Source organism: Dromiciops gliroides, chromosome 5 (assembly GCF_019393635.1).
Source record: "Dromiciops gliroides isolate mDroGli1 chromosome 5, mDroGli1.pri, whole genome shotgun sequence".
Taxonomy (NCBI): Eukaryota; Metazoa; Chordata; class Mammalia; order Microbiotheria; family Microbiotheriidae; genus Dromiciops; species Dromiciops gliroides.
Window position 1 is genome coordinate 193,986,875 of NC_057865.1, and position 18,508 is coordinate 194,005,382.

The window sequence follows — 18,508 nt, forward strand, 5'->3', positions numbered from 1 at the left end:
ACATAATAATACTTTACAGTTAGGTAGCACCTTTCACCCAAGGTTCTTTCTGTTGCTTTCATTTAACTTTAATTGAATTAGCTTTCTTAATAATTAAGCCTCACAACCCTGTAAGGTAGAGGTTCTTAACCTAGGGTCCACAGACCTTCAAGAGGCCTTTGAATTGTTTTAAATGAGTCTGTGAACTTGGATAGGAAAAAAAATACATCTTTATTGTCACTGATTTCTAAATGAAATTTCACGTTTCTTTCATTTATGAAACATGCATCATTGTGATCAGGGGTCCATAGGCTTCACCAGACTGACAAAGGGGTCCGTGACAGCCAAAAGGTAAACTGGGGTTGTCATGGACCATCTGACAAACCTAAGTTCTTTGAGGCCCAGTTTCTTATATAATAAGAAGGCCAGACTAGATAACCTCCAAAGCTAGGAAGAGATCTAAGATCCCGGGTCCCTAAATATGAGAAGCTGAGCCTCAAAGAAATGAAGTGACATACTCTAATATTGTATAAGGAATCAGGGCTAGAATGGAGTGATCAAAACCCAGTTAGCAGATCCTTGCCCTGATAATTAGACAACATGTCCTCTGTTGTCCCTAATGTTTTGGGGGGGAGATGCAGGGGGGGACAGTGGGGGGGGGGGGAGTCTGAAAGGAGAGTATTATAAAGTTGTGTTTACCTGCCCCATCATGCAAGTAGGAAAAATATCTGCTTCTATGTAGGCAACAAAAAAATTGGGTTGAGCATCAAAAACCAATTTTAGAAGCTTGGTTCAGGAGACTGGGTGCTCTTTAAAAGACAATCCCTTGATCCCATAGCTTGCGTGTTATATTCACTGTAGACTTTGTAGTTAATTAATGGCTTTCCAGAAACTCCTAGCCTCAGAGTCTAGGCAAGGGGGCCAGCAAACTCCCGTGGTGAGAGGCCTCCATGTGGGGTGAATGTGCGTTTTAATCAGCTGCTCTGTGGGTAGGGGATGGACTAGGGGACCTTTGAGGTCCCTTCTGAGTTTGAAATCCTCTTTTCTTTATAATCTCCTAACCAGCCATACTCCATGACAAAGGTCCTCCCCCTTGCAATCTCTTGCCTCAATCAGCAAGCATTTATTAACACTTCCTCTGTGTTGTCAGGTGCTCCCACACTTTCTCTGACTTACTTTTTTCTGATTACTCAGGCTAATCATAACAGAGATTATCAGGTGGTTGCCAACACCTTGGTTTAGGGCCACTTTGTAACAGGGGTTTCAATGTTTTGCTCTGAGCAGGAAGGGAGGGCTTGCTTCCAGATTTAGCACATTCAGGACAAAAATAACACCACGGTGATTGCCAGCAACTTGTACCGCTATTTTAACTCAGTGAAAAAGGTCTGAGGGCTTTCTTGATTCCTCAGGAGTGAGAACTTCACTGCTTCTCCACCATGCTAAGGAGGTCAATGGCATGCTGTCTGGTAAGTCCGTCAGAGTTTAGAACGGCACAAGAACAACTCTGGTGGTTTGTGGGAAGCTCTCTGGCCTGTGGTATCCAGGGAAGAGCAGAGCAGCTTCTCCTCACAGCCTGCTTTCTCTCGAGGGTAGGGTGTGTGGTGGTAGTGATTTGTCTCAGTGATGAGTTTAGTTCTTCCCCCTCCCAAACCCCTCCCCCCATCCTTTATATGGTTCTTCTAGCAGAGCAACTCCCACTTCCCTCCCAGTTTCCACAGCTTTCCCCTCCCAGCCCCCTCCCCCAAACCCCACAGAAAAATTCCAGCACCCTTATTTCTTTCTAAGGACGAGATAGAGGACACCAATAATGAAGCTAAAACAGAAGCATATCCAGGCCAGAATGAAGGAGTATCCGTGGTGATCAAAGTGTGTCAAATTCTTCTTGTAGTTCCCATATAAATCAGTGTAGATGGAAACTCCAATCAGAATGCATAGCCCTGTACGGGGAGGGGGAGAGGGAGACAGAGAGGAAGAGGGAGAGGGGACAAATTAAAGTCAGAAACACAACACTTTTTAGTTTTTGTCTTATCATACAAGGCAAGTCATCAAAGGAATTTTCATGATTCTAAATTCCCATTTTCTTCATTATTGTGCATAATAAATCATTTGAGAATATTTAAAACTGAAATTTAGATCACCAACTCAGACTCCAAGTAGGACTATAGTTGAGTTTTTCAAAGAAATTGTTGAATGTCTAGATAGGACAATAAGCATAAACAAGTCTAAAGCAACCCAAAGAACACCATTCCCACCCTGGCTCTGAGTATTGCCGATATCCCCAGCAGGTCAGGGCAGGATCTGGTTGCTCAGGAATGTACAGCAAAAGCTATTCAGTCTTCAGGCAGAACTGGATGGATTGGGTAATATTGATAGTAGAATGATAATAATAACAATACCTGCTTTATGTTGTGGCTACACCTTTCCCTTCTTTAAGGGAATGTGAGAGCACAGCTCACTAATTAAGTGTGGCATTGGGTGTTTTTTCAGAGGTATTTCAGATGCAATGTGTATCAACTACTTAGTAGCAACTTCTTATGAAGGACCAAGGCAGCTGCTGGTGCTTGGTCTTTAGTTTAATTAAAAGATTCTCAAAAAGAAAAAAAAAAGGCCTGTTTGACACCTATGTCAGGCTATTTTGAGTATGCAGCTGGAAGCTCCTATTAGATTGCTTATGCTTTCTTAATGTAAACAGCTATATTTTAAGGTGAAGAGGCTGATTCTAGGACACTTACAGCAAACCAGCATCATGGCACCAGAGAGGAAGAACCGGTTTCCCTTCTCCATGGTGAAGAGTTGGAATATGAAAACGATAAGAGAAATGACGGAGAAGATGATGGCCAGAATCATGAAGGCTTGCACGGATTTGAGGGCATCTGTCCAAATATTTGTAAATTGAGAAAAAAGATTAAACTTAGTTAGCCTAGGAAAAAAGGTTGGAGTCTTTTTCAAGCTGTCAAGATGTAGACAATGAGAAAACATACCGTCTCCTGCATATGCTAGCTGTAAATCACATTTCCCATTTTCACAGGCATTCCAAAGACCTTCTGACTGGGTCCCATTCTTTGAAACTATCCAGACCTAAAATGAAAGAATAGGTAGATAGATGATAGATAGATAGATAGATAGATAGATAGATAGATAGATAGATAGATAGATAGATAGATAGATGGATGGATGAAAAAATGAAGTCTGTATTCAAACATATATTTCTATTAACAAAATGCTATCAATGTTTTGGGTGTCTTTTGACACATTTAAGATGGTCTACTTGTCTTCAGTATTCCATCTCTGACTTCTCTGTCTCTATACTGAATCTTTGGGGTAAGCCTGAAATTTGTTCCCTCCTTACCTTTGACCCTTGGAATCCTTAGTTGTGTTCAAGCCTCATCATCTTGGGGATCACCTCCTATAAAAAAACCTTTCCTATCACCGAACTCAGTTTTTGTTGAGTTTTCCCTTCTCAAATTTAATTGAATTTACCTGTGTTAGTATTGTATCCTCAGGATAGAAAATATGCATCTTGAAGATAGGGATGAGGTGGGGGGTTTTTATTATTTGTTGATTTGTTGGTCTTTTTGTTCTCAGCAACTAGGACAATAACTTGTATGTAGTAGGAGCTTAATCAGTCTTATCAAGTTCAACGAATGACTTGAATCTCCCTAAGTTTGACTATTCAGTCCTAAGGGACTGCCTCATATAAGACCAGAGAATAAATTACAAAGGAAGATCATAAAGACTGATGGTATATAATCCTGAAACAAGCAAAAGGGGTCCTGAATGAAATTAGTTACCTAACGATTTGTTTTGTGAGGGGAATCCTCAACTGAAATCACACCAATCAAAACCTCATTGTCATCTTTGATTCTTCTCTTTGACCCTTCACCTCCCACCTCTAATCAGTTGCCACATGCTATCAATTCCAGCATTCATGATTTTGCAGAGGATTTCATTCCCCTACTTTATTTAGAACATAAGGACCATCCTTCTGTGAATTCTATTCTACAATTCAAAATTCCTCTACCCTATCATTCCTCCTTCCTCCTTTGTCCCAGTCTTTGATAAAGATGTGACCCTTTTTGCCAATGTTAAATTCTATATTTGTACCTTTCATCTCTTCTCCTGTCTCCTCTGGGAGATTGTCTCCTTGGTAATCTCTATTTCACCTTTAGTCTCTCCCTATCTACTAGCACCTTTTCTGCCCTTGTCCTCCAATCATTTAAAAAAAAAAATTCATTTGCCCTGTCATTCCCTCAGAACATTATTCCATACTTCTCTTGCCTTTCAAAGCCAAATTCTTAGGGCGGGGGGGGGGGGAAGCATCTACACTTTTTGACCCACTTCCTCAATCCCTTGCCATCTGGATTGTGTCTGGACCACTCCTCTGAAATTTCTAACTTCAGGATTAATGATGACTGATGTCTTACTTGCTAAATCTGATTGTCTTTTCCTCAGATTATATTCTTGTATATCACTTTATACCTTCTGATGCTGGTGATCACCCTATTTTCTTGGATGCTCTGTTTTCCCTTGATTATTTCCCAGATCTCCTCTTTCCTATCTCACTAACTCCTTGGTATCATTGACTAACCATTGATTCTCCCACCTATCCAACATTCCATGCTAGGAATTCTTCACTTCTTTCTCTACACTCTTCCTCATGAGTCATCAACTCTCATGGATTCAATTATAATCTCTATGCAGATGCCTCAAAAATCTATTCAGTCAATTTTGCATAGGCTGTCTGCCACATCTGGAATGTATTTTCTACTGATCCCTGCCTAACAGAACCTTCACCTTCCTTTAAGGCTCAGTTTAGATATCAACTCATATGGGAAACTTTTCCCTATTCACCTAATTGCCTGGACTCTCTCCTTCCTCTAGTCATTTTGTTACCTATTTAGATGTTGTGTTCCTAGCAGAATGCAATGTTCTTGAGGGCAGGCACTGTTTTTCATTTTTGTTATCATATTCCCAGTATCTAGCATACAGGAGGCACTTGTTTCAATATTTCACAAATCTGGTATTTTGTTGAAGTGTGTGGGTACTCATGCTACCAACATAGATTTCAACCCAGCTAAAACTTAGATTTTTTTTTTCAAGTTTCTGTACTCCTAAATCCACCACCTTGTGGCCAACCTAAAAAGGAGTCTCTCTGAATGTAAGTGGCCTGGCTTTGGACAAAAGCCAATCCCTGACTTGCATTCCAAGGGTTTCCAACTTGGTAGAACCTGTTGAGTTTGCAATCCACTGGCACAGCTTTGCAGAACCCAGGATCTCTGCCATGCCAAAATAAAGCAACAGAGGAGGGTTTCAGAAAAAGATTGAACTTTTTAACTAGATTACAGAAAACTGAGCATATGCTCATTTGAATAGAACCACAGACCTTAGGAAAGAGTTGCTAGTTCTTTAATCAGATTAAAAAAAAAATCTGACTTCAAGGTGTTAACTTAGGCACTTCAAAATTAAACACTGTGTTCCCTTTACCCATGAAATGAATGACAAAGCTTAGAGCCCTGCAAGCAAGTTTTTGTCTGTTGCTTATCTAATTCTCTATTATCTTTCTCTGGAAAGAAAGATAAGATTTCTTTTAAAAAAAATAATTCTTCTTGGGGAAGCTAAGTAGTACAGTGGATAGAGTCCTGACTCTGCAGTCGGGAGGACCTGAGTTCAAATCTGGCTTCAGACACTTACTACCTATGTGGCCCTGTGCAAATCATGCAACCCCACTGCCTCAAAACAAATGTTCTTTTCTTGTGAATTTAAAAATTGTCAACAAAGATAACATTTCAATATGCAAAGAAGAATAAGACAGAGGATTATATTTTTTTGTTTTTTTGCTGGGCAATGAGGATTAAGTGACTTGCCCAGGGTCACACAACTAGTAAGTGTCAAGTGTCTGAGGCCGGATTTGAACTCAGGTACTCCTGAATCCAGGGCCAGTGCTTTATCCATTGGGTTACCTAGCTGCCCCCCCAGAGGATTATATTAAGGAACTCTGAACTATTATGTAACACTTGGGTTTTTTTAGAGATACATGCATACATAATACAGAGAGATATAGATAATACATAAAAGTAGATGACACATAGATATATACATATATGTACTCATATATGTATATGTAGATGTATATATAAATTAATAAGGAAATAAAACTGCTATCAATAATTTTTAAGGCCTCATTTACAGGTAAAATTAAAAGACAAATCAATTTAGGACAAAAAAATACAAAGTATATACTCCAGAAGGTTTTCCTTTATAATGTGTTCATTTTTATAGATAACATCTGCAAACTTTGAAAGGTATGGCTAAATCATGTAATAGCTAGTCAACTAGCTCAGACCAACTGCAAATAGGAGTACTAATTCAAACCATCCCCGTGAGACTCTATAACTGTCACATGATGCTGGCCTCCTCAACTATTAGATCTAAAAATAAGGTTCCACCCATAGTGTCATTTCTTTAGGATAAATCATAAAGGCAGGAATGTTGCCTCAAGAAGACTTTTTAAAAAATATATGTTACCTAGAAAAAGGAGACAGAGTAGGTTGGTGAACTAGGGTCTACTTATTTCTCATTATTATAGTATTACCCATTAATACAGCTCAAGTTAACTTTTTATGCTAGTTATTTTCACCTTGGAAAACACAGGAGTATAATAAGGTTTGATCCTGTATGGGACAAGAGAAATTAAAGGCTGATCTTACTCATTTCCCCATCCATTTCTATTTCATAGGATCATAGGGTTGTAGGTTTAGAACTGGAAGAGATCTCAAAGATTAGTTATTCCAATCCCTTTATTTCATAGTTGAGGAAACTGAACCCAGAGTCATCAAAGATTTGGAGTGGGAAGGACCATCAGAAGTCATCTTTTCCAACTTAAACATTTTACAGATGAGGAAATAGAAACTAAAATGGTGTAAATGGCTTGGCCAGGGTCATATATCTATTTAGTGGCAGGCATTAGATTCAAAGCCAGATCCTCTCTGACTTCAAATCCAGCACTCTTAACTCTTAATACTCATAACAGATAGGAACAAAGCTTTCTCATTTTCTCATTAGGATCTATTTACATTTCTAGTGTAACAGAGGTCTGAGCCAGATCATGTAGCTGCGGTCTTCAGACATCTTAGATGTGTAACAATTGAGTTGTTCGGTTTTTATGACCATACTTTTAACAATGATGATGATAATAATAATAATAGCAACCACAACAATGATGAACTATAAACAAGTTGGACATTTAAAGTGGCCACCAGAGGTCAGGGTATTCCAAGGTGTAAAGACAACTCACTGTTTCCCAATCTTTATAATTCCATGATACAGACAAATACTGTCCCGGAGATGTTTTTTTTCCAGGAAATATTAAGACAAATATTTTTGTATTCTTTTACACTGGTGAATATATTGACATACAACTACCAGTTTAATCTTCCCAAATAATAGTTTCATCATCAGTCTCCTGCTCAAAAAGTTTCAGTGGCATGAAATCTTAAAAGGAGTGGATTGTACTCAGGTGACAGCGAGTAGACTAGTTTGAGTGCCCACAAAACCAAATCACAGAATCTCAAAACTGAAAGATTCCAGAATCCATGACTCTTTGTAAACATCTAGTTTAAATACTTCAGCGAGGGGTGTCCCCACTACCTCACAAGGTAGCCCATTTGAACAATTCTAATTGTTAGGCAGTTTTTCTTTTACTCAAACTTCAATCTCCATCTTTGCAACTTATACCAATTGCTTTAAATCTTGCCCTCTGGGGCCAAAAAGGACATGTCTAACCCTTTTGCAACATGACAAGACAGCCTTTCAAGTGCTTGAATGCTATTATCTTGTCGTCCCCCCGCCCCCCCCCAAATCTTCCATTTCCATTCCATTTCCTTCATGTGTGTGTGTGTATATGTATGTGTGTATTTTTGTATGTATACATACATAGATACTCGTATCTATGTGCATATGCATATATGTATACATATATGTGCCTGTGCGTGTTCATATATACATATCAAGCTGTTATCCTTTTCTCCAATTTTTCTCCAATGTCCTTCCTAGACTCTTATACCCCAAACTAAACACAATACACTACTCACTTTTCTCATTCTAGACCTACACCTCTCTTACTGTAACCTAAGATAGCATTAGCTTTTTTTTACTGTCATGCATAATCATACCGCATCCTACACTTGCACTCCATTAAAATTACTAGTATTTTTGACATGAACCTTGTCTAGTCATATGGACACCATCATGTTATTATGAAATTAATTTTTGAACCCAAGTATCAAACTTTTTTTTTACCCTATTCAATTTTATCTTATTCAATTCAGCTCATGTTTCCAGCTTCCAAATAACTTTTTTGGTATTGACTCTCATACAACATCATAGCTATCCTTCCTGAAAATTTGACAATCATGTAATGCTTCCTATACCACCAGGACCAAGGAAAGATTCATGGAACACTTACATTGGACAGTAACCTTCAAGTTGACATCTACTGATAAATGGCTAATTTAGGGGTATTATGAATTAAACCTCTTTGAATCCATGTATTTATATCCTCACAGACCACATCTCTACTTTTACAAAAAGACTGCATAAGAGACTTCATCAAATACTTCACTGAAATCTGGGTAGGCTGTGTCTACACAGTATTTCCCTGGTCTACACATCTAGTTGCCCAGTCCAAAAAGGAAATGAACTTAACATGGCATGAACTGTTCTTGTTGAAGCCACTGTGGCTTAGAGATGATCATAGTTTTTGCTTTCCTTTCTAAATGTTCATAAACTATCCCTTTAACAGTGTACTTGATTTTTGCCAAAAGACAGTCAAATTCATTGGTCTATAATTTGGAGAACCAAAATCTTAGCTTCATATTCAAGCTCCTTCATTATCCAGTCTTAACCTATATATATTTTTTAAGTCTTATCTCTTCCAGGTCCTGCTTAACCATAAAAGCCTTTGGTACACCCATACTGGTCTATTCACTGTCACCTGAATACTGCATTCTCATGTTAAAACCTCACATACTTCTTACCCCACCCTCTCTTCTCTACTTACCAAATTCCTACACATCCTTCAACATCCAGTTCAATTGCTATGAAATACCATTTCTTCCAAGAAGTTTTCATGTACTAAGGTAATTTGGTAAGAGGGAACTTTTGAGTGTTGCTCAGGTCACAAACATGGAGGAAGCTATATCTCACCAGGGCAAGCTCTAAAGAATCAATCCAACTCAATCCAACACAATGCCTCTTTAGTTGCTCCTTATTCTCTCACACTATCTGAGTTCCAACCAGAATCAGAAAGATACTCTTAGTTTGCTGTAAAAATCATGTGTTGGACCTTAAGCAAATCATTTCATCTCTATGGGCCTCAGTTTTTTCATCTGTAAAACTGGAGGGTACAGTAGGGAGAGGAGGAATGTTCAACTTCATTGTCTCTACCAGGATGCTCTGCATAGTCTTCCACCTCCAAGTCTATGGTCTTACAGTCTTTTCATCTTTTCCCCCCAATAAGTAACATATAAAGGAGTATAAAGTATTTGTTAGGTAGAAAAGCAGTAGATTGTCCATTTCATAAGGTACATTGCATGAATTTTACAAGCTGTCTCCAAAGCAATTCATGGGAGAAATGTTTGCTCCATTTAGATGCATTCAAATTAACAAAGTGAAAACACATACTTTTGAAAAATCATGAAATTCTCAAAAAGATTTCTTAAAGGCAGAAATTCTTTCTCCATGCTTATGTGTTTTTGGATAATCAGCAAGAATTAAATCAAATCTGTCCCCTGATAAATTGAGAAATTTTACTAGTTATACACTGATTTTATTTGCCACTTTTCCTTTGTTTACTATTTCTATAATGGGGGGCAGCTAGGTGGCACAGTGGATAAAGCACTGGCCCTGGATTCAGGAGGACCTGAGTTCAAATCTGGCCTGAGAGACATGACACTTACCCTGGGCAAGTCATTTAACCCTCATTGCCCTGCCCCCCAAAAAAATCTATAATGGCTCATCTTTTATAGCATGTGATAAATTCATTAGAAAGCATAATGTTTCCACATTCTCAAAGGCTCTCAGGTATCTGAAAGTAGTTCCCATGATGACCAATAAAATGTGTATATTATTGACTTGTTGGAGTTTGGGGGTTTGGAGGGATTTGGGGTTTTATCTTAATCACATACATTTTCTCACTCAAATTCTCCCAGAAAACCATCATTTCTAATAAGTAATTTAAGAATAGTAAAAAAGTAAATTTAGCAAAACAAATCAACACATCAAAAAGGCTGAGATATGCACATTTTCAACATTATTTGCTTATTAATGTTGTGGGAACAGTTTGGGCCTTAGGGTGTGAAATTGTATGGTTTACTTTCTCTTTTTTTAGCCTAAATAAATACCAGACATTTTGAACCATTAATTAAGGGGGCATTTTTAAGTTTAAAATTTGGTTTATTGTTGCTCTATTTGAGTATGGCAATTCATATATATTTTAAACTGTATTATCTTTTTGTTTTGTTTTGTTTGGGGTTTTTTTGGTGAGGCAATTGGGGTTAAGTGACTTGCCCAGAGTCACACAGCTAGTAAGTGTTAAGTGTCTGAAGCTGGATTTGAATTCAGGTCCTCCTGACTCCAGGGCCAGTGCTCTATCCACTGTGCCACCTAGCTGCCCCTAAACTGTATTTTCTTTCAGAATATCCAGTTCCATGTAACTCAGACTTTAGGGTATAAATACCAAGGTAGCAACCATTAGAAATTTCACCTGGAAAATTCAGGGCACTTGAAAAGTACAAAAGGATTTGAGATGTTTTTAAATGAACTGAATTCTGCTCTGTTCCAACTTGGCTGAACAATCCTTAATGATAGACATCTTTCCTAATTTTAGGTTTCTGGTCTTTGGATTTTGATTTTCCAACGAGCCCACAAAGTGCTGTAGAATAAAAGCATAATAAGAAAGCATTACTCACATTTGCAATGGTGGAAACAAACAGCATGATGACTGTGGCAATGTGGACCACAAAGATCCCAGCCAGTAGTACCAACATCTTGTCTGAGTGGATGTTGATGAAGAGAACTCTAAAATGAGAACACAAAAAAAAAGTTGTTGTAAGATCTAAGAATATGGTTTCAACATATGTTATACATATGACACCCCAAAGCAGAAAGGGTAGGCATTCCTTCTTTCTAGGTGACTGAACACCAAACTTGGAGTCAAGAAGAACTGGGTTCAAATCCTAACTTAGACACTTAGTAATTATATGACATTAGATAAATTGCTTAAGCAAGATGAAGCAAAATTGGCCACAGAGTCCTGCCTTACCAGGACTTGTACCAGAGATTTTGCTAGTATTTACAGACAGAGGTAGCATACAAACCTTGAAATTGTGAATGATTTTCTGAAAAGTACAAACTCCAGTCCATAAAGAAAAAAAAAAAAGGTCTATACAGAGGGCAGAAAGATGGAGAAGACACAGAAGAAGAAAGAAGAAAGGAAAAGCCAGCCCCAGAGAACTTGCTTAGGTAAGTGAATGTCTTCATCTGTCAGTAGGAGCATAGGTAGAGAGAGCAAATCAAAAGCATAGTCAATAAGTAAATTCTGCTTTGACTTAAAAGGGAAGTGGGTAAGGGAATCTGTTCTGAGAATTGTTTGGTGACAAAGATGTTTTGCCCTACCCAAAGAAGTTTAAAAAAAATGCATGCTTGTACATAGAAGGAGTGATATATGGTTTCCTATCTTGGATAGGGTGTACATGTAAATGCCATCAAAAAGGTAAGAGACTGTGGAATCTCTTACACACTCACCCCACTTTTTTCCTGTTCTGCCTTATTTGATTGAAGCTGTGCCTTAGACATTTTCACTCATTACAAGGTCTTATTGGATTAGAAGACTAAATAACCCTAACTCTTTTAAAGTATACCAATTGATTCCCCAAACCTTCAAAATAGAACTGATTAAGGGTCCCTACACTATTACTGTCCAGGGATGGCAAGCAGTAATTAGATGCCACATTCTTGCCATCTCTCACCATCACCAGGCCAGAGTGGCAGCATTCTCCACTATGTAAAATTATTTCCTAGGACTTTGTGCAATTAGATTATGAATGATGCAATCTAATTTACACTGCTTTCTCCAAGAGAGAAAAAAAAATTGGTGCCTGTCATTAGCAAATCTTTCCTTATTCTCAGCTTTTTTTTTTTCCTTTACTCAGCTCTATCCCCTTACTCTAAGGTTTTCTTCTATGGTGTAAAGTTCTCTAAACAATTATATTTGCTTCCATTTGAAATAGGGTAGACAATACCTATCACTGACTTCTCATTTAACCCTTGAACCGGGCATTCAATCACCAGTTTCCTTCATGAGTAAAAGGCGAAAAATAATAACTAGGCATGTCCTACTTCCCAAACCTTTTTTGAGCATAAAGGAAACTGTGTGTAGTAAAGCACTTTGGTCCTCTTGAAAATTGGCATTCTGCCCAGTGTTCCCCCTAGTGTCCGGGACAGAAGGGAGGGAATAAACCACATGGCCCCTGGGATGGGAAAGAAAATCCGGACTTCAGCCCAATCTGGGGTCCTGCCCTTCATTCCCCGGCCAAATTCACAAAGTTATACAAAGATATGGTTGATTACACAGAAGATGCAATTCAAGGGATGATTGATTTTTAATTAGTTCTTCTATTTAATCCTCCTAAATCCCTTTAAGGATTTTTTTCTCCTCTCCCTTCATTTACAAATACTTTCCCTCTAAATGTTGCAAAGTCTTTCTAAAGGCTTATTCTATTCAAGTATGAATAGAATATTCCAAATACTGCAAAGTATAAATTGCTTCTTATAGACAGGCTATTCAGAGTACAGTATCCCTTTTTTTCTCCTTTAATTGCTTTTTCAACACTTTAAAGTCATATCTGATTTACTTTTCTCCTTCTCACTCTCACTTTCACTTTTGGTGAACTAAACTTTCCACAGCATCTCCCTCCCCACAGACTACCTGAGTGGGCCAATCTATAGCATCTTTGAGACATGTGCATTCCTGGCTTCCTATATCACTTTTGATCTAAACCACAACCCCACCTTTTCATTCCTCATTCCATTTGCCAATTGCACTGGCTGGGAAAGTGGGTGGGATAGTGAAAAAAAAGAAGCAACTTCCTTTCATCTCAGATTTCTGTGATGGTGCCCTTTCTTTCTTTCTTTGCAAAGAGAACAGCCTGCTTTTAGTTTACAGATGCATTTTTGGGTTGTTTTATACAGCCAGAAGTGGATGGGGATCACTTGGCTAGAGAAGTGACCTGGGTTACCTACTTTTTTTTTTTTTTGAGGGGGCATCTTTTCTCCTCCATCTAATTGTGGGTAAATTAAAGTGGACCAGGTTTGTCTCTCTTTTTTTAAATTAAAGTGTATATTGAGGTGGTCATTATTTTTACTGATCCACTCCCAAACCTTTGAGTCTCTGCCCTGACCCATTGCTAGTTACTCAGTCTACTAAAACAAACACATACACACACACACACACACACACACACACACACACCAGGGACCATAGCATGTGTCTTGTGGTGTGGCAGAAGGAGGAATAGAAACCTGAGCTTGGGTGACCTCTAGCTGAAAGAGAAGACAGCAGTTCAGAGTAAATAGCTAAAATGAAGTAGAAATTGATGATGACATAGACCAAGCTCTCGTACTAAGGCCCAATATATCTTCATCAACTTTGGGGAGAGACTCATTTCCAATACTGGTAATTACTACCTATCCTCAAGACATTTTGAAGATAGTAACTTTTTTTGCATATTAGAATATGATTATTGTAGCTATTTGTGGTAAATAGGGTTGTAACCATAAATTAGCCTTACATTATGAGTTCTCATGTAATTGGCTTCCCCCTACCACCACCATTTTTTGTCTTTATAGTAGAAATTTCAAGAATCTCTTCAGTTGTCATTGAAATGCGTCAGCTTTTGCCAAAGCATGATAACTGAAAACAGTAAATAAGAAGGGAATAGTGATATAGTGTGGTTTCATTCTCCTGGTTCTGTTCCTAAGCCTATGGTCTGAAGCATATGTAAACCTCTCTAGGCCTATTTCCTCATCTACAAAATAGATAGTTCAAACTAGATGAATTCCAAGGCTCCCTCCAGTTGTACTGTGAATCTAGGAGACAGATGAGAGATAAAGAGATAGATACATAGATAAACATATATATGTATTATTATTATTATTATTATGTATTTCAACCAGCAAACAATTGATTTATTGCTCTATTCCTATGGACTTAATATTAATCCAGGATATTTATTGATTAAGGGTTTAGAACACTTAACAATCATTTCAGGTATCAGCAGTTGTTACTTTCATCTCTGGTTCTGTGTGAAAGTTTGGGTGTGGACAGAAGAAATGCCCTTCAAAACATACCCTCCACCTACCTATAAACTTCATGGACCATAGATTTAAAGTTGGAAGAAACCTTAGACTTTATCTAGTCTAATATCTTCCTTTTATATTTGAAGAAATATATATTTGGGGCAGCTAGGTGGCCCTGGATTCAGGAGGACCTGAGTTCAAATCCAGCCTCAGACACTTGACACTTACTAGCTGTGTGACCCTGAGCAAGTCACTTAACCCCAATTGCCTAAAATATATGTATATATATATATATATATATATATATATATATATATATATATATATATATATATATATATATAATATTTGAAGAAACTAAGGCCAAATGATGTAGAGTGATTTGCTCATAGTAGCCCCCAAATAGCAAAGTCAAGATCTGAACACAGGTCTTCTCAACCCAAATCCAGTCTTTTTTTTTTTTCTGCATTATACTGCACTACCTTTTACTCAGAAAGACTTCCCTCAAAAAAAAGTTAAGCATTGAAACATTGTCATACTGTCTCTTTGCCTTGATGCTGTGAATTCACAAATCAATTAAAAACTATTATCCAAATTGAATGGGTTAACTGTTTTGATATGAGGCAAATTCATTGATGTTCTGTAGAGTAAGGATTGGTCCCCATTTTCCCTTTTCTGATGAGCATTTCTTTGAAGATATAAGTGAACCAGATTAAATTTGAAGTTTGGATATGATTCCTAATTTGAGGATCTGAGGATCACTTTCCAAAATTTTGAGGAATGTAAATTAGTTTAGGTCAGAGATTATTTCTTTAATTACTTCTTATTTTTTGTTATGTCTTTGCATCTCCAGAACCCAAAACAGTACCTGGGGACCTGATAGGATTTTAAAATTTTATTGAATTGAATTGAATTTATTGAACAATTGTGGGAATAGTGGAAAAACAGGTAGAAGAATTATTTGCGTATGGCTTAAGAAAATAATTAGGAGTCCTGGGATAGAATGGAGCAATGGGAAAAGTGACTTCCAAAGCCAAAGAAATTGCCAAAAAAAAAAGGGGGGGGGGGCTTTTCATGGAAGTCCTGAGGGGAAAAAATGGTCAGAAATTGGCCTTAGGGAGGCGAAGGGAGAAAATGAGATGACTATGTGACATCATAGGGATATTCCAATTTAGCTGTAATTTCCATGATTCATGTGAAAGTGGATGAGAATCTCTAAGATGAAAGGCAAGGGTGGAGAAACTGGAATTTTCTCTGTACAAGATGGCACAAGATTACTTCACAGTTCCTTTTTACAGAACATCTTTCAGACAAGCATCCTGGGTCTGATTACACCATAAAACTTTCGGCCATTTTCCCAGTGACCTAGGAAAAAACAGACTTTCCTGGGGGAAAGGAAGGACAGGAATGGTGACTATCCAGTCACCAAGATCTGCCTCAAATCTATCCTTAATCCAGTGAAATTAACCAGAAATGACATTAATCCCTAGAACTCACACCCAATAGAGCCCCCACCCTTTCCCCAGGACCTGTTACTTCAAGAATTTGTCTATTTAATTAGGAACCATGGTAGACTGACCATAGAAGCATTCTCTCAAGAATCTATTCTCTAAAGAATACAGGGTGAAAAAATTGGACAGTTTCCTAAAATATTCTCCCACTTGGACTATTGTAAAAGCGACATGGTGAATCTTTCTTCTGCCAATCTCTTCTATCTCTAATCCATTCTCCATTCAGATGCCAAAATAATCTGCCTAGGGTATAGGTCTTCTCATGTCACTCCCCTGCTCAAAAACTTTTAGTAGATCCCTATTGCCTATTAACTAAGCATTCAGGAGCCCTCCGTGAAGTGACTCCTGCCTATTCCATATTATTCTCTTTCAAGTAATCCATGTTCCATCCAAATTAGACTCATGGTCATGCCCCATAGCCAGCATTCCAATTCCTGCTGCATCATTCACACAAGTTACCCTCCATGCTTGAGATGTACTCTCACATCACCTTGCTCTTTCAGAACCTTTTTTTTTCAAGGCTCAATTCAGGTATCATCTCTTCTGGGTGCCTCCCCTCCTTTCCCCTCTGCTCCCACTCCCTCCTCCTCCAGGTGCTAGAATCTAGGTACTTGTGGTATTACCCTAGCGAAATATAACCTTCCTGAGGTCAGGGACTGTTTTTCTATATTTAGGACCTTTTTGTGTGTAGTAGTAGGCAATTAAATGTGCTCTTAATTAAATCCTTTGAATTCTAACCCTACAGGAAGTACAATTTAGTTCCATAGTGAAGAACAAATAGGTAACTGGGAAAAGAAAGATAAAGGAATCAAGAACTTGATCTAAACCTCTAAGCAAATTCTCTTTGGGTTTTACAAATTCACTTCTGTCAGGGATTACAAATTTCCTTCTATGCAAAATAAAATACTAGGGCTTCAACTTAGAAGTCATCTAATATAACTCTAACTCAAAATAAGAAAATTCAGGCTTCAAAAGGGGAGGCATGGGGGGGGGGGGCGGCTAGGTGGCGCAGTGGATAAAGCACCGGCCTTGGATTCAGGAGTACCTGAGTTCAAATCCGGCCTCAGACACTTGACTTACTAGCTGTGTGACCCTGGGCAAGTCACTTAACCCCCATTGCCCAGCAAAAAAAAAAAAAAGGGAGGCATCTTAACCAAGGTTACCCAATGAATTAGTGTTAGCTATTCTTCTTTGTATCACATTAGCATAATGAAAAGGGCTCCAGACTTAGAAGCAAGAGACCTGGATTCAGGGGTGTGCTGGTAAATGTTTAACAACTGGCTCTCCAAAAAAATTTTTGTAAGGCACACTTTTAAGTTTAATCTGCATAATTAACTATTCTTCCATCTTTTAAGACTAGATGATCAACAAAACAACAAAGCAAGCCTTGATTTATAGTTTTTGCCAGTTTTTGAGGTGTGGATACTAGCAATGAAAATTTAACAATCAGCTCTCAAGAGCTAGTATAAACTGGCTCCAGCAAATCACTACCTTGGTTCTAATATTTCCTCAAACATTTATTAGCTGTGGTGAACACAGGCAAATCATTTAAATTCTGATCGTTTCAGTTTTCTCATCTGTAAAATGGGAATAATACTACTTATAATAACTAATCACAGGCGTATTGTGAGAAAAATGTTTTGTGTTATCACAGTATCTACCATACATGTTCAATGATTAGTAATATAATAAAGAAGAAAAGACCGTATTTTATGTTGAATAGAATTTCTGTCCCAAATGTTTTATAAGAGGGTGGAAATCTGAAAGAAAAAAAAAACCTCAACAATTGGTAAATCCTCCAATCTGTATGATGAGATGATAAAGCTACCTATTTTTGTAGGGGGCAACTAGGTAGCACTGAACCCAACATCAGGAAAAACTGAGTTCAAATCTGAACTCAGACATTTACTAGCTATGTGACCCTGGACAAGTTACTTAACCTCTCTTTGCCTCAGTTTCCTCAACTGTAAAATGAGGATAAAATACTAGCACCTGCCTTTCAGGGTTATTGTGAGAATCAAATGAGATAATAATTGTATTAGCACAGTGCCTGACACATAGTAAGCACTATATAAATGTTAGCTATAATATAATGATTACTTCCCATGGCAGTAGCCATGTATCCTGGCTCCATTTGGAAAGAACACTGGACACTGCACTGTCCCTTAACTGATGCTGCTCCAATGTAATTAACACCTGAGAGTCAATGAGGATAGCCTCAAATTGCTCAGGAACTCTCCTGATCACCACCATACCTTATGGATTTAGAATAAACTAGAATAATACATTAAGAGACTTCTGAAGCCTTCATGGGAAAAATTAAAATAATCCTAAAAGGTAGTGCTTGTCCATGTTTGATGCAGATGTTCTTTGGACCATCACCTTTCTTCATTGTTTTTCTTTTTTTTTTTTTCTTCAGGGCAATGGGGGTTAAGTGACTTGCCCAGGGTCACACAGCTAGTAAGTGTCTGAGGCCGGATTTGAACTCAGGTACTCCTGACTCCAGGGCCAGTGCTCTATCCACTGCGCCACCTAGCCGCCCCCCTTTTTTTTTTTTTAAGAAACTAAGTTCAAGTAGTTTGTTTGGTCTCCTCATTAATCTGACCCATCTTACAAATGCTGGTTGGTAATTGCTCTGTATGGATTCACTTGTTTGGGGACAT

The 18,508-nt window shown here is 38.1% G+C and overlaps 1 protein-coding gene across 1 annotated transcript in view; it reads right to left on the reverse strand.

The window, feature by feature from the left end:
- Positions 1-1,732: 1,732 nt before the first annotated feature.
- The window catches only part of EMP1 (epithelial membrane protein 1), a 28,071-nt gene continuing 11,295 nt past the window's right edge, over positions 1,733-18,508 (reverse strand). Inside the window, exons 2-5 of the mRNA XM_043968620.1 lie at positions 10,947-11,055; positions 2,961-3,057; positions 2,712-2,852; positions 1,733-1,916 (exon numbers count right to left, since the gene is read on the reverse strand). Of these exons, the coding sequence (XP_043824555.1) occupies positions 1,750-1,916; positions 2,712-2,852; positions 2,961-3,057; positions 10,947-11,024 (483 nt within the window). The 5' untranslated portion in view covers positions 11,025-11,055 and the 3' untranslated portion in view covers positions 1,733-1,749. The remainder of the gene's footprint in view (positions 1,917-2,711; positions 2,853-2,960; positions 3,058-10,946; positions 11,056-18,508) is intronic.